The sequence below is a fragment of the Parus major genome, chromosome 15, assembly GCF_001522545.3.
Source record: "Parus major isolate Abel chromosome 15, Parus_major1.1, whole genome shotgun sequence".
NCBI classification, from domain to species: Eukaryota; Metazoa; Chordata; class Aves; order Passeriformes; family Paridae; genus Parus; species Parus major.
Genome location: NC_031784.1, coordinates 757,167 through 774,327, shown reverse-complemented (window position 1 = coordinate 774,327; position 17,161 = coordinate 757,167). Strand labels below are relative to the sequence as shown.

General features: G+C 43.8%; 1 protein-coding gene across 1 annotated transcript in view; it reads right to left on the bottom strand.

Annotated features, from left to right (window-relative positions):
- The window catches only part of TMEM132D (transmembrane protein 132D), a 185,485-nt gene that overhangs the window by 97,325 nt on the left and 70,999 nt on the right, over positions 1-17,161 (bottom strand). The window contains exon 3 of the mRNA XM_015644435.2: positions 14,880-15,023. Coding sequence (XP_015499921.1) covers positions 14,880-15,023 — 144 coding nt within the window. The remainder of the gene's footprint in view (positions 1-14,879; positions 15,024-17,161) is intronic.

Here is a 17,161-nt window from a genome sequence, read left to right as displayed (position 1 = left end):
CACCAGGGAATGAAAAGTTGCAGAACACATCCTTTCCTGCTCTCCATTTTGCATTTAACCAGTAAGGTGATTTTCCCCCAGTAACACTTTCTCAGCAGCTCAGTTCTGCAGAGACTGAATTTACCAGTACCAAACACAGCCTTATTGCCAAATACTTCCCGTGGAGATTTCTTGCCTTTTCCTCCCCAAAGCAAAAAAGCTTTTTTTTATTGGCTTCTTTGACAGCCAGACATCTTAATCACATGGAATGTCTCCATCTCTGCTGGGTCTTCTTTCATTTACTTTTTATGATGCTTTAAAAGACTCTGAATGCTATCTTGTAAAAAAGGATTCCTTCTTGCCAGGATGGGTATTTCACTTCCTGGCTCATGCACTCTGGTAGGAATTTGACAAAGGCACAGACACCACACATCCACATCTATTCCAGAAACCCACTAAAAATACTGCAGGAAACCTGCTTTAAAATCTCATTTTCAAAACATTTTACAAAGCATTTGTGCAAAATTCCTTATCATTCAACCGGGCATGTTGACACCCACCAGCATTTTAACCAGAACAACTTTTGATCCCTGCCTTTCAACCTAAAATTGAAAACATTTTATACTCCCACCTCTTCCAGCATGCTCAGTCTCCATGGAGACTACAGGACCATCACTTTTTTTAATTAACACCATGGCCATATGTCACTTGGGTGCAAATGCAGTGCAGTTTTCATGGGCTTTCCACTCCATTTCAGGGGGATTATAGGGCAGTGAACCTTGAGCAGGCAGAGCTCCATACAGGGCCTCCTGATGAGACTGGAAAATCAAAGTTCCACACCTCAGGAGAAGATCCAGTGGAACCAGCCTTAAGTAAGTGCAGGACTTGCCATGGAATGACATCCACTGTGTCTCTAGATTTGTTTTATAAACCTTCTATCCAAAATTTTCAAAAGCTTTTACAGACTCTAAGCATGTAATGCTGATTATCATCCCTCAGTGCTGGGCCCAGACATTCTGATGTTCCCACTGGTGATGTGAAAACCCAAAGCATGACTGGATCATCCCTGGTGTGAGGTCACACCAAACGTGCTGCTGGAGCCGTGCCTTCCCAGCCCTGCTGTGTCCCCTCCTCCTGCTGCAGCTGCTTCCCTGCCCTGGCACTCCCCAGGGATGCTCAGGGACCTGCTCTGGGCACAGCACAAGATCTGGCAGGGCTGGTTCCTGGCACTGATGCCCCAACAGCTCCCTGCCACACAAATCAGAGACAGCAAGGGATGGAAGGTGCTCCTCTCTCAGCAGGCACAAACCTGCAGCTGAGCAACGTGATTCCTGAACAAATCTGAACAAACCTGAACAAACCTGAGCAGTGTGATTGGTTCCTGAGCAAACCTGCAGCTGAGGAATGCGATTCCTGAACAAACCTGAACAAACCTGAACAAACCTGAGCAAACCTGAGCAAACCTGAGCAAACCTGAACAAACCTGAGCAGTGTGATTGATTCCTGAACAAACCTGAGCAGTGTGATTCCTGAACAAACCTGAACAAACCTGAGCAAACCTGAGCAGTGTGATTCCTGAACAAACCTGAGCAAACCTGAGCAAACCTGAGCAAACCTGAGCAGTGTGATTAATTCCTGAACAAACCTGAGCAGTGTGATTAATTCCTGAACAAACCTGAGCAGTGTGACTCCTGAACAAACCTGAGCAAACCTGAGCAGTGTGATTCCTGAACAAACCTGAGCAGTGTGATTCCTGAACAAACCTGAGCAGTGTGATTCCTGAGCAAACCTGAGCAGTGTGATTGATTCCTGAGCAAACCTGCAGCTGAGGAATGTGATTCCTGAGCAGCTGAGGAATGTGATTCATGACTTACTCAGGTCTAAGCAAGGTGCAGGTTGTGGGCACTGCAGAGCCTGTTCCATGCACAAGTCTGTTAGGACACCTGTGCTGTAAATCCAGCAACACTTATTATGGTAAGTGAATACAGGCAATGGAAACACCTCAGCCAATACCCCCTTTTTCCACTGGAAATAATTACATTCAGCAACTCTGGCAGCAGAAGACTTCATCATTTCCCTTTGTGTGACCCTGCAGTCCCCCAGTGCCCCTCAGCCCCAGCAGCTCCCTGTTCTCACCCTGTATCCTTCCCTTCCCTGCCTCCATTTAACAAACAGCAACAGAAAACATGGAAGAGTCACAGCAAACAGTCTTGGCTCAGTACCTTTTGTAAAATGAACCAGGAAAAGTTTGGAATTAAAATCACATTTTCCTATAAGGGGGAGACCCCAACACCAAAACATGTTCCTCCTCTGTGCCCTCCTTGAGACATGATTGGGGTTGTATTTGCAAGAGCCTGCAGAGAAGCACAGAGGAAAAGGCATCGACTGTGTGATTTTGAAGAGGGATGAGGGGATGGTGCTTTGCTTTGTACACCAGCTGTGAATCAGCCCAGGATCTATATGGGAGCAGCAACAGGGCTGATCAATCTTTATTCCTACACAATCAAGCAAAGCTGCATCTTCAAGTCCCTCTGCTGACAGCTCATAAAACGATGGGATCGATCACAATGCCCAAATTTGTAGTTCTGACAATAAAAGCAATTTGTTTGGGGAGGGAAATCGCCATATGAGGTGAATGCACATGGTTTATTAACTTCAAAAAATAATTCTTCTGAGCAATAATATGAAAGGTTAGGCAGAACTTTTTAACCTTGCAGATTCTTAGTTCCATTTTCCCTGCTAAGACCCTTCCCTCTGAGATCTTTTACATCTGGAGTCCAGCAGGGCAGCAAGGTGAGCTCCCTGTCCTGCTGATGTTTGTGTGCTGCTCACAGGAGCGCTGCTCGCTCCATCCCAGCTCAGGTGCCACTGCAGGCTGCACACAAAATCCACCTCTGCTGCCTCAGAGAAGGCAGAGCCCAGCCCAGCTGGCAGAGCCAGGCAGCATTTCAGCAGCTGTGCTGTCCATGCTGCTGGGGAGGGAGGGAGGGAGGGAAGGGCAGAGGTTCCCTCTGGAGGGGTGCATGGGATGTTCCTCACCCCACAGAGCCGGGCTGGCAATCGCCACTGTCCAAACCCTGGACAATTCCCCTGCCTGAACCTCTGCACCCAGGGCTGTCTGCAGGGACTGGGCCCATTCCCACAGGCTCTGCAGGAGGAACTGAGCCCTGCATTTCCCATTTCCCATTAAACTGGAGCCAGCTCTGGCAGCTGCCAGCGCTGAGTGAGCTGCAAGGAGCCACACTGATAAATCAGCTGCTGGAAAGGACGAGGGAGGATGCAAAGGGCAGAGCAGGCAGATTTACAGCTGCCAGCCCAGGCTGCAGCTCCTGGCCAAGCCCTGGCAGCAGCAAGCAGAGCACAGTGCTCTCACTCCAGCCCTGTCTCCAGGACAGAAGAGCCCAGGAGGCTTTCCCTGGAGGAAGGCAGCTCTCACCTCCCTCCCAGAGCCTGGCTCCAGCCTCTCCCCAGCACCACATGCTGATAATTAAACACCACAGCCGGGGCTGCACTACACAGCCAGGATTTTCTGGCAATTACTTAAGCATGGAAGAGAAGAGGCTCCGTGAGGATGGAGCAAGAAAAAAGCCACTTTCTTCCAGAGCTCTGTCTCATGCTTGATTGGCTCTTGTGTCCAAAAAACTACAAGCTCTTATTTAAGATTTTTCCATAATTGCCTATTGATAAGAATTCAGCTGCCTGGAGACTCTCTATTATGTTTTTCCTGTGCTCTGTGTATTTTCATGACACAGATAAGAAATAACCATCTCTGAGTCAGCTTTGCTGCTGTCAAATCTAAGGCACACATGCACAGGCAGTGTGAGACTCATCTGCTCACAAAACCCGCCTAAAATCCCTTTTTTTTCTCCAAAGGGAAAAAAACCCAATGAAATTAATGAAAAATTGACCTAGCTGTAGTTACTTGTTTTATTTCCTTCATTAAAAATGACAAATGTATTCTGGAGTTAGCACATGTGTAGCACTGCTGGCTGTATTTATGACAGAAATAAGCACAAGTCCTTTCCTTTGAAATAAAACACTCTACACCTATTATTAGCGAGAGATCTGCACTACAGCTCTTGAATATATCCACTCCTGTTGACACCTCTCTGAAATAGGAGGAATATTATAATGTTAAAAATAGAAAGCATGAATATTGGCGATGTACAAACAAAAAAGAAAGTAATATCCACAGAGCTCAGAAACAATATGTAAATTAAGAGCTAATGTAGATACAGAAAAAAAAAAATCTCATCTTTTAGGAGGAAACAGCTTGAGAAATTGCCTTGACATCTTTATGCACATTCTTTGAGATGTGGCTCGCATGGCATCAGTATCAGGTGAATTTAATCTACAATATATTGAAATTGCAATTGCCTAACATCACACACGTGTGTGTAACTTAATTTGAATTATGAGTCATGGAGATGGCTCTTAAGGCCTGCTATGAGGCTGCACCAATTTCTTTCATATTTCTACCCAGGTCTTTGAGGGGGGAAAGCAGCAAAAGCTGTGTGCACTTCTTTGCAACTACATCCCATTTTTTCCTTTAAAGCTCCTGGACTTTTCCAAATCCTTGGGCCTCTCCAGGCTCAAGTTTTGTAGAAGCCTGTGGGGATTGAAGCAGTTTATGGCCAGTGCCTTCCCATGTGCTGAGCAGCTGCCAGAGCAGCCCCTGCCGGGGCTGATTATCTCCAACAGGAGACACAGACCCTTGTACAGCAATAATGGTAAATCCTTTCCATCACATCCCAATTGTTGCCTTATTTCCCTTTTTCCCAGGTCTGTACCACATGAAGGACCTCCCTCTGCATTCCTCCTCTCCTTTCTCTACAGCAGCAGCCCCCTCTAACAGAGCACCTGGCTCTGTTCACTTTAATGCCTTCGTTTGGTGACAATTAAGGAAGAGATATTCAGCAGAATAAATTGACACACCAGACTGTTTGAAGTGTCCTTTAATCTTCTGCATGATTTTAAAAGTTCAGCTGCTTATTTCATTTGGAGATCAGGCTAAAGCAAGTCCCTGCTCCCCTCCTCCTTTCCCTGTAAAGTCACTGTGCCAGCCTGCAGAAATATTGTGTGTCTTGGATGCAGTGGCTGCCCCGAGGTGTAAAGCTGCAGATGAGTTCAATACAGCTTGTTTCATTGCTAATTTCAGAGGCCATGTAGAGCTGCTTCTTCCCCTGCCTTAACAGACAAATTGACTTTCTAATTTTAGAGCAGGAGACTTCTGCACAGGCACAGACCAAAAATGCTCCTTTCCTGATGGATCTAAATACAGATTTATGCTCTGAAAAACCACAGCACCTGAGGGACTTCAGAAGCTTGCCATGAAAAATGGTATTTGGGAATGCTGCCCCACAGCCAGATGTTTAAACAACAATGCCCAAACTGCTCCTTCCTGGGGATGTGCCAGTTTGAAGCAGCCCTGCTCACCCTACATTACAACATTAAAACAAGGTTGGGGGTACAAATGAAGTGCTGTAATTTACTCCTTCCTGTGTTTGCACTGTAAGGACCTTCATAAATACACATTCTACTTTTCCTTGTAGACCACATCTAAATATTTGCTTTCTCTGCTCTGCCCCTGGCACAGCTCTTCCTTTTCCACGGTAAAAAGTTCCATTTATTGCATCTTTTTGGGGATGGAAAATGAAATGTTAAGTCTGGGAAGTGAAAGGGGGATGAGAGCTGGCCAGAGGTGTGTGGACACAGGGCTGTGTTTGACAGCAATTCTGTACCTGAGAGCTGCTTTCAGCTCCCAGGTAATTGTGCATTTCCATACAATGAAACTCAGCAGTTTCTGTGCTGCCCATGGAAGCACCTGGATGATCATTAGCAGTTCATTAGGACTTTTGGGGGTGTTTACATGTCCTGATTACAACTGAAGAGTAAAAAATCTTTATTTGTGGTTTATCCAAGAAGCAGAAGCAGCATTTCTTTTCACAAACAGGATTAATCCCTTAAACCACTGAACAAGAGATATTTTCCTAGAGACTTACATAATGATGAGAGTGCCAAAACCACAAACCTAAAGTAATGAGCAAAAAATACAGCTTTTACAAAACAGCTGCTGATTGCCACCATCCCAGAGATTTGATCATAAGGCTGCATTTCTAAAAGTGTCATTTATCCCAAAACTCTGGAGACAGCTGAATTCCTGATCCTTTGCTGCTCAACCACTGCAAATAAGATTTATTTTCATGTCCTTTATGAGAACAAAGTCTTGATTTTTGAACAAATAGTAATTTTTCATCAAGACATTGTAATTCTCTTTGAGACTCTTAAGGACTAAGTCAGAGGTTTATCTTCCTCAAATACAGAAAACAAATGTAGAATAAACCCACAACCCCCCTCTCTTCCTCAGCATTCTTGGTATTGAACGTGCATAAAATCCAACCTGATTCAATCTATCAGAACCTAAAAACAATTGCAATATAGACAGTAGGAATGCACTGAATGTGAAAATGCATTTCTAGCATAAAACAGATATTGGTGAGATCATGGGAATAACGTGGATTTGAAAGCTACAAAAATAATTAAGACAATTCAAAATTATTTGGAATTGCAAAATCCTCCATTCAGTAGTTGACAACTTGGCAAAAGAATGAAGCTGTAAAATGAAACTATAAATTTCCATGTCAGAGGAGTATCCAGCTTTTGGGAAAACCAAGTTAAATTGTAGCCATTTTGCCATGAGCAGTAGAATTTAGGAGAACAGCATTGTCTGTTTCTATTAAAATATGTTCAGAATTGCAAAGCAACACTCAAAAATAGAAGTTATGAAGTTTCTTACGCTTCCAAGCAAGGACTCAAAGACTGGCAAGGGACACAATTTGGATAAATTTTGGATTTTGTATCCAAAATGCAAAACAGAAATTTGTTTTCCTTTTAGAAATCTCCCCAGATTTTTCCAGACTGGCTCTCAGGACAGGAGGGAGACGTTCTTTTGAAACCCACGTCATACCCAGACTTGTCAGAGCTCGTCTGCCAAACTCCTCTGTGCCCATGGTCCTGTGGAACGAGTGCCATGTGTTCATGTGAGACTGTTCCTCATGAATATGCAGCAAAGATTCCCTCCAACTCATTTCTGCAACACAATTCTGTGTCCTCATTTCTGCAACTCCTGCAAGCTCCTCCATGGCTGGATGGATGCTGGCACGTGCATAATGTATGGACAGCACGGATAATGTGCTCTACATACATTGCATTTCATCATTCTCTGCTCATTTTTTACACTCATCTCTCCTTCTCTTCCAGGCCTTTTGTTTTCCTTGCCTTCACTACTTCACACAAAGGCCTGCATATGTCTGTAAGAAAATTAATTGCTTCAACAATTAACAGGAAAATGCATCTCAGAGGAAACACTTCACGATCGATCTGTTTCCAGGTACAATATTTGCCACTCAGGAATAGATTAATTGGATTGAAAATTATTCAAGCTAATTATTTTCTCTCTCGTATGAGATTAAATGGAAGAGTCTAATAAATGGAAAATGAAGAGGTTCCACTCAGCACTTCACGAGCTCACGGTGCTGTTCCAGTTCAAGGATTCTGCTCATCCTGTGACCAAGGACTTGCTCTGGGTCACGGGTAAGACTTCTAGAAGAGAAAGTATCTTGTCAAAATTGAAGGGATTTTCAAGTATTTCAGCTAAAGCTGAGAAAAAGGCAGGCAGGCATTCCTGCAGCATGCCAGGGAAAATCTCTCTCAGGAATGCCTGGTGAGTCCATTCAGCTAACTGCACATTTGAATATTTGCTTCAGGTAAGCCCTGAAATAAGAATAACATGAGCACATCTGGAAGTGCAGGTGATCCCTCCCTGGCAGTGAATCCCAGGCACAGCCACAGGATCTGGGCTGGATCCTCCTGGAACAGAGACAGCAGTGGATGCACCCCGTGCCAGGGGCCACATTCCCATGGGCTGTGCCTTCACCCCACAGAGCAGGAGAATCACACAAAAAACCTTGGACATCATCAAGTCCAACTTCTGACCAAACACAAAGAACTCTGCGGGCTCCTGAGTAACAGAGGGAGCACAGGCTGTAGTAACTCCTGCACTTTTCCAAGGAATCATGCACCAGGCTGCTCATCCCTTCCAGGCTGGTTTATCTGCCATAGGCACAGCCTGAATCCCCACTCCTACTCACTCCAAAATGTACTTTTGTCTCACTTCCTACTGCACCTTTTCTGTGCATTCCTCTGCTCAGATTTGGTGTTAAACTCTCGCACACAGGACAGGATTCATCATTTACACAACGAGTGTGGATTTCAAACGGAGATCTCTGACAGAGATGCAAAGGGAATTGCCCGTTCCACAGCTCCAGGGGATGCTCCAGAGCTGGGCTCCAGACTGAGCCTCTGCCAGGCTGCAGTGTGCTGTAGAGCTGCAGATTGCCATCAGGGGAATGACTGCCTCCCTCCATGGATCCCAGCACATCCAGGGAACACACACCCAGCTCTGCAAATCCCACAGCTCCCATTCCTGTCCTGTTCCCAGTTCCTACACACACACACACGTCTCTGTCAGACCCAGGGACACCCACAGACAAGGCATCCTCAGCACCCAAAGTCTTCCACTGCCTCGGAAGCCAACAGAAACTCCCAAAGGAGATTGAGACACCCCAGCAATTCCAGAGACCCGTGCCATCGATGTACCTGCACAATAAACGTGGGAGCCATAAAATAATGCAAATGTCCAGTGAACTCAGCCTTGTACTGGCAGTTGGAATTTATTTAGGATGGCTTTTGGCATTTAGAAGGATGCCATGCTGTGTTACATAATTCCCTTCACCTTCTGGCCCACACTTTGCTGTGATTTGCATGTGACAGATTGGTTTTTTCACCCTAAACATGGGAATTCCCTTATCTCAAGAGCAACAGGCGTATTTTTAGCCTCAGCTCATATTTTAAGTCATCCACTCAACTTTCCAACTCTCTCAGTAATTAGTATTACTTCTTACAAGATTTCCTCCAAGGGAAAAAAAAAATCAACAGCACCATTAGAGATATTTTCATAAGACACACTTTTGCATTTAATATTAGATTTTTAATAGACAGGAGATTACTCACTTGCTGTCTCTTTTGTAATAGAAAGCAAACTGGTTTTGTCCCACTGGAATTGTTATTTTGAGCCTCTGGGCTACTAAAGGTTTAAGAACTACAGTGCTAAGTACCACAAACACAAAGCAAGCATAACGATGATGAATCCTGAAGGTTCTTAAGGGAAATAATTCTTTCTCAAGTTTAAAATTGTATTTATTAAACTGTGTAACAGCAGGGTAAAAATACAGACACTAAATATGAATGAGGTTATCCAGAGCACTGGAAATATCCTTTAGCTGCTTCCACACCAGACAGAAAGGAGGGCCTGTGCTCTACAGGTGACAGAAATACCCCCAGGGCACCTGCACATCACCCAGGCAGAGAGGACAAAATTCCCAGCACTTCCATGGATTACCTGCCCTTTCTTCAACTGACTTCTGTCAGCAAACTGCTTCACCTGAGCTCGTTCCCCTCAAATTATTTGGTTCCCAGCTCTTCATGCCAAGAACTCTCAGTGAAAGGGGACTGAGCCCTTGACATTATTTACTGTTTGTGCATCAGCTGATTGCAGAGCTGCAGTGCCTTCACAAGACTCCACAAGACTTTCACATTATCACAACAGCCCCTTTCAGCTTTCATGCTGAGCACTGTGCCACAGAACCTCATTTTACACACAGTGCTGCATGGATAACTGCAGGAGCAAGCCTGATTACCAGCACATCACAGCTTTGTGTCTCTGCCCTTGGAGCAGAAGTTCCCTGTGTTATCTCCTCCATGTGAATGTCACTGAGACACGAGTTCCCCTCTAAGCTGCCAAAGGCCATCCAAGCCTTTCACATCTTTCTGCAATTTTTGTTTTTAAATGAATGAGTCTCAATCCAACAGGTGAAAAAGTTGTAACAATAATGCCTTTATCTAATAATTGGTTATTATCTCATCTCTTTGCTTTTGATTTGATTCAAGATGATAACCGTAAACATTTTTTCTAGTGCATTAGCACTGAGTAGAATGATTTCAAGAAAGATTCTGCATTTCTTGCTAAATAAAATAGTTCTCTTTTTTTAAAAAAATGGAAAAAGTGGGTCAGTGTGTAAAATAATAATGCACTGAGGCTTGGTTCAGACAAATTTATTTTGCCTCAACATCTCAAGGGGTTCTATCTCTGTGGGCACATTTAAGCTTTGAAATGAGTAATAGAGGTTTGTGACTAATTGCCTTCAAACACAGGAATGTAAACATGACTTCTGAGATGTTCAGCACTTTCACATTATCACAACAGACAAACTCTTGGAAGCCTGGAGGTTTCCAATAACACAGGAAGGAGCAGAAAAGCCCAAAGTGTACCCAGCACAAAACTCTAAAGCACCCAGGGTATATATGTGTACAGCTGATCATTACCCACACGTCTCAGAAGTACAAATGGAGTTAAACTCTGCTGTGTCACAATTAAATGAACACATTCTGTCTGCCCAGCAATAGATATCTTAATCTATTTCATCAGCACCAACAATGCTGAGTGAACAGACAGATTTTTAGGGCTGAATAATTATTCTCAGAAAAGAATTTTGGAATCCATAAAAGTGTCACCTTTCTCCCTTCCCTCCTGTTTCCCTCCATAATAAAACCAGCATTAAAAAAGGAATGGGAGGAATCTTTTTTGCTTAGAATTCACATCAACAAATAATGCATTAGGTTGTCACCAAAATCACCAAAATCACCAATCCAGCCAAGGCCAGCCCTTCACCCACTGGTCCTGGAGTTTATTCCATCCTCAAAGTCTGATTGCTGCAGTCTCTTTCTTGCTTTTATTTCACTCTGACAAAGTGAAGTTCACGTGATTCCCACAGGATGGGATGTGACAAAATACAAGAGGATTTTTTTACTACATCACACGTTCTTTTCTCTCATTTTAGAGTAGAAATTTCTCTTTCCAAGCAATAATCTATTTCTAGGTGACAAAGTCACATGAACACATGGGAGAAAGGAAAAAAAAAATTTAATGGTGATCTAAAGCATTAAACTACTTTTATGAAGCATTTTGATGAAGAGCAGCAAGAGAGAGTGTAATTATTGTGGCCATTAGGCTGTTATTTATGTTAAATTTGTTGCTCTTGTTGGCTTCAGCAGCGTTTCAGGACTACTCCTGGGAGTCCATCAAATGCACTGCCATGTGCAACAAGGAGAGAGAGAGGCAACAGCTCACTGCATTTACAACATGAAAATGTTTAATAACTGCATGTGAAAATGAGAGAAACAGGGCACCAAGGACATAAATGCAACAGAAAGAAAATATCGTGTAGCAAAATCAAAGGCAATGTTGCTATACCTTTTCCTGACCCCTGTTATTATTTAATATCAAGGTAATTTCTTCAATTATAGAATTGTTAAGAAAATTAAGCACTGAAGTACAGTACCATGAACAAGTGAGACCTGCAGGAATAAATGAAGGATATAGCCTAGAAAATCCTGTTTCTGTCTCTCACTGTGTCCACGTTCTCACAGATTTAGCCACTCATAGTTCAAACTGAAAATCAGTTTCTCTGACAGCAGCATCTGGTTTCAGGCAGCACAAACCAGCAACTCCTTCAGTGCTACAGAACTGAGGAGGAAAAATATCAAAACAAATGCTGTCCTTGTTACATTTCCTGCAAAAGGGAATTGCTGGGCAAAGCTGATGTGTTGAAATACTTCTGGTGATAAGGCAGGAAATGGTCATTAAGGTTCTACTCAGACATGGCCAAGCTTTGTCTGTAGTTATTTTGTATTTGATTGAATTGGTGGCTTCATTCCTGCCACAGGCACAGAGAACAGTAACGGAATGGGGATAACAAACATTTATACCCAGAAGTATAAACACGAATAGAACATTGCAAGAGGATCACAACACCCATTAGTATCACATCACATCTTGCCTGATGTCTCCACAGCAGCTGTGGGTAGAGGGAAGTGCTGTCAGTCCTGTTCTGCAGATGAGAAAAACCCAATAAATCTCCATCTCCAGCCACCCCAGTGATTTTCCAGGCCCACCCTGCCTGGCAGCCCAGCAGCAACCAGGGGGGAAGAACAGGCAGCAATCCACACTTCAACTTCTGCCTGCTCCTCATCTCAACCCTCACTGGCACACAGAGAGAACCCCTTTCAGGTAGGGTGAGAAACAGCTCCAGGACAATCTTTAGGAAAGGCAGCAGTCCTTAACCTCACTCTCCTGTTCCATTCACCTCATTGCACGAGGGAGTAACAAAAATGAAATCAGCCAACTTCCAGAGGACAGAAGGAAAGGATGGCACAGATGAGGATGTGTGTCCCTGGCTCAGTCAGAGCTTGGAGGCTTTCCCCAGCCCCATTTCTGGTCACTGTTTAATTCCCACCCCGTTTTCTCTTTGCTGACAGGAGAGGGGGGAAGATCGATGCTTCCCATGAAGAACAGCAGTGCTCTACAGATGCTACAAGTAGTAAACCTGTCTAATGATCTCCTGGGTCAGGATTTAGAGCATTACCAAATCATTACTGCCTGAGAATGAAATCAGAAGAATTGGGGAGAACTTTCTAATTGCTTCACCATTAACCTGGAACACTGTCACAAGCCGTAATAAGCAAGGCACCAGAGCTTCAAATCATATTTGACAGATGGGCTTAATTAGTTATTCTTAGACAGAATCATAATATTTGCTGTTAATATTCATCTGAAAACACCCTGCTGGCTGTGATAATATTTATATGTTAATCCTGTTAGGATAAGCTGCCAGTGCCAGAACCTCTCCAAACAAAATGACGGATATATTTCAAACCGCGATAAGGAAACGCTCTGGCGTTCTGCTCGGGTTTGTCACTTGCACAAGTGCCTCCCTAAGCCGTGAAATTACACTTGTCACACTGAGTTAGCTTTATTAACACTATTTTCTGATCCATGTAAAACTATCAGGAACACAAAGGTACTGAATCTGCAGTTAATTAACATTGCCACCTTTGCATCCATGTGATCAGACCTCTGCTTTTTAGGAGAAATTAAAGAATTTGCCAACAGAGTTTGTGTAAGTTCTAAATGAACTGTGGAGGAAAAAATTTGGTAAGGGACATCAATATTTAACTGTTACCCCTTGTGCCTATTTGGTGACATCAAACATTTCTAGATAAGGATAAAATTATTTCCCTAAAACTGGAGAGCACACTCCACTCTCTTTCCCCATGAAATGTTTCATCTTGCTTCTTAAAATGCACAGCTAAACAGATCCCACTAAATTTAATGAAGAAAACAGTACACCAGGTAATGAATTGCAAATATTTTGCACTCATTTACAAAGAAGGAGGGAGAAGTTCTCAAAAGTGAGAAAACCAGAAAATCTCAGCTGGGAACTCGATGGAACAAATCAAACCAGCAGTTACAGGAGAGGTATACACGTAACCTTGTTCTCCCTGGATTTTCTTCCCAGTAAAATCTGTGTATGAGCTCAGATTTCTTTTAATAAACATCCAGCAATGTTTATACTCAGCATGTGCAATCCACAAGCAGTGCCTGAAAGATGACATAATAATTTATTTTTTGTGTACCAGGGGTCATTTTAAAGGATTGCCACCGGATGATGAATAGTGAAGGCAAGTTAAGTTGCCAAGATTCAATTTCCCCATGAGGCTGCTTTATATTTTCCTGCTGAGGAAGAGGAATCAGGGAAATGCACTCTATGGCCCCAACAAGATAAAGCGTGATGGAAAAAAATGCCCATTTCAGTCAATGGAAATATTCACATTTCCCTGCACAGCTTTGAGGGGATGTTTTAAGGACTCTGCCAGGCTGTGCTCAGCACAGGAAGCTCCCACCTCGGCGTGCACACACCCTCCTGCTTTGCCCAGTGACATTCAGGCAGATACACGACAGTACCTGCTTCAGGTGAGGAAAATTCAGCATTCAACTGTGGCAAAGGAACCGTGTAGAACCTGAGCTGTTACTGCAGAAAGTGATTCCTGCCATGATTACAGAGGAAAGTTCTTCCCTTCCTCTTTTTTTCCCACACATGCAGATTGCAAGGAGATAAAACTTCCTAATTATTAGGTTCAGAAGGTATTTGCTTAAATACCATAAACCACATAATAAATCCTCCAAGTCCTTTTAGATTTTGAAATTTCACACATGAATCCCACGTGTAATGTGGGAAGTTTTCTAACAGCAATGCCAACCAAAGCAAATGCAGTCAGTCCTTATAAATGTGCAGTTCCAGAAGAAATGGATGAGCAGCACATTATATAAAAATGTATTCATGAAATAAATAGCTGTGATTAAAAAAGGAACATTTACCTGCTAGATGAAGGCATTTTAAGACAGATCAATGTTGTAGTATGGGAATGGAAAACAGAAAATCTATTTCCTTCTACAGAGCAAAAATTCATATAAATCTCACCATCATCATCATCATCATCATCCAGTCACAAATGACCAAAACAAAACCAAGAAACAAACAAAGGAAAAGGACACAACCCACCAAAAAAACTCCAATTAATAAACCAAACCAAAAAAATCCACCACAAGCAGCCAGATAAAGACCCCCCCACTGAAATGTCTGGCACCAAATAATTTGAAGAAAGTTAAACTAGCCACAATCAGTTGATCAAAGACAGGAAACAAGTTCTTCTAAATAATTTGTGAGTACAGTATTTCCTGCTAGCTTTTACTTCCTCTGAGCACTAGGACTGAGTAATGCAGTACAAAATGCAGTGATGGAGTCATGCAGCACAAAACAAAGAGCCACAGCTTTTCCAAAGGCATTTGCTCAAGTGCTACAGGAAAATGTATTACAACCATTGAAATGTTTTGCAATGGACAAACAGCCATTAGCTCTGAACAGCAAGGCTGCTGGACCTACCTGTTCTCAGCAGCAGATTTCCTCTGGCAGAGCACAACAGCTGGTGCAGATTTCCCAGTGTAATCCACACTCTCCCTGATGTCCCACAGGTAGGGGCTGCTGGCTCTCACGCTCAAAACGTTCACTCCTCTCTTCACCTTCGCCCTAGGAGAGCAAGAAGATATTTCCCCAATTAGATAGCAAATGTCAGCTCCATTTATTCCTTGTTTCTTCATCGTGTTCTCATTGCTGCCCCACAGAAAATGCCACCGCTCATTAGGAGTTCAACAGCAGGACAAGGGAAGGAGATGAGAGAATTAATTAAGACTTTGAGATTTTGAAGGAATTCTATCAAGACAGAAATGTGACTGAACTAATGGTAATTACAGCTTTAGTGATAGCTCCATTGTGTGTGTGTGTTCTGGAGCAGGTTCCTCACTCCTCTCTTCCCTTCCCCACACTGTGGGCACCACTGGCCAGGTAATGCTCTCTGCTGGCTCCCAGTTACTGTACTGGAGCACAAAGTACCATTTCTGGTGTAAAACAAAGGGAGTTGGTGCTGCAGTCAAGAGCCATTGCTAGGCCTTATTACAAGCAAAATCTACCCTTTCCTCCCTCTCTGCATTACTCAAAGATGACAGTCCTTATCTTGGCTCTTATTTTCATCATCTTTTTGAGCCCACAACATTTTCTTTTAATGCTGTTGGGCTTAATTGTCCTGTCAGCTCTGAACTTAAAAATGGCTATTTTTAAAAATTCCTATTTTTTCCTGAAGCAACAGATTTCTCTGGAGCTCTGTTTCCATGGATGAGAGGTTAAACAACAGGAAAAGCAAACTCGACTGGCTCCTGTTGAGAGGTCCCTTCTAACCCTCATGTGCCAGCATGATACTTCTGGAGCTGCATGTTAAAAGAATAACCAGAATTAAAACCAGAAGTTATTAACCACAAGTGGAGAAGAGGGACTTTACATGGAGAGAGATGCATATATCTCTCAAATATCTGTTCTAATTCCTCTTTTCAGGTGTGGCACTCTTGAATTCTGTCTCTCAGTAAACCTGTACCTCAGGGCACTACTGAATTACCCCACGGGTATAAATGGAATGTTGGCCAAATGACTGAACCAGGAGTCCTGGGTGATGTTAACATCATCTGGTTCCTGAATGTGTTTACAGGAATTCCATTGTGGTCAAGGCTCATCTGTGAGGTGTCAGCAAATGACAGTTTCATTATATTTGCTTAAAATCTCATACACAAAATGCATTCAGTGCCACTGCAAGTTCTGAGTTCTGGGCAGAAACCCCAAAAGGGTCCGTGAGGTTTTTGTGTGAGCAGCTGCTGCCACACAGAGATGCAAACAGCACTGAAACAGCTCTGCCCCCGCATGAAATTGCTCAGGAAATCTTTGAAGGACAAGATCCACACAGATGTTTTCAAAATAAAAAGCCAAAGGATTCCTTCAACTGTCTTGAACAAAAAGGATTATCTCTCCTTTCTTCCAGCACTAACTCAATAGCAGTGGCTGCAATTTCCTCAGCACACCTGGATAATAAATACACGGAGCCTGCCAATTTTTGTGCAAGTTCTCCTATGCTAATTTCACAAAATGAATTTTAAGCAGGTGCAGAGATTGCTGCTGGAGCAGACATCCCTCAGGACAAGAGATCAGTGGGCAAAGGAGAGGGAATTGAACCACATTCCTGATGTCTCAGAGAGGGAGGTACAGAAAGAAAGGCCACACAATCGGGGTGAGACATTTCTCAGCACGTGTCTTTAGCCATTCCTGGGGACTGGCACCTGCTCCTGCCTCCCTGCTCCTCCCCAGGGAAGGGGAACTGCTGGCCCCCAGCTCAGCCCAGGGACACAGGGAGGCTCAGGAGGCTGGGTCCCTGAGCTCACCTGCCTGATGCTGAGGAGCTCATCCCCAGCCTGGAGCTGTCCCTGTGGGATGCAGTCCCAGCCTGGAGCTGTCCCTGTGGGATGCAGTCCCAGCCTGGAGCTGTCCCTGTGGGATGCAGTCCCAGCCTGGATGCAGCTGATCTCCAGCTCCAGTCCCAGCCCGAGCTGCTGCCAGCCACGAGTGAGGAGCTGCTCTCATCTCCCACAGCCTGGAGCTGGCTGCTTGGCCCAGCTCTGGACCAATGCACTGTGTTGACTACAGCAGCTCAGCTTTTGCACATTTTATTAACAAAACCGGCGTGGCAAAGCTTTCCCATCTATCTTCCCTCAGCCAGCCTCTCCCTTCAGCCCAGCATCTCCTTCAGCCCAGCATCTCCTTCAGCCCAGCATCTCCTTCAGCCCAGC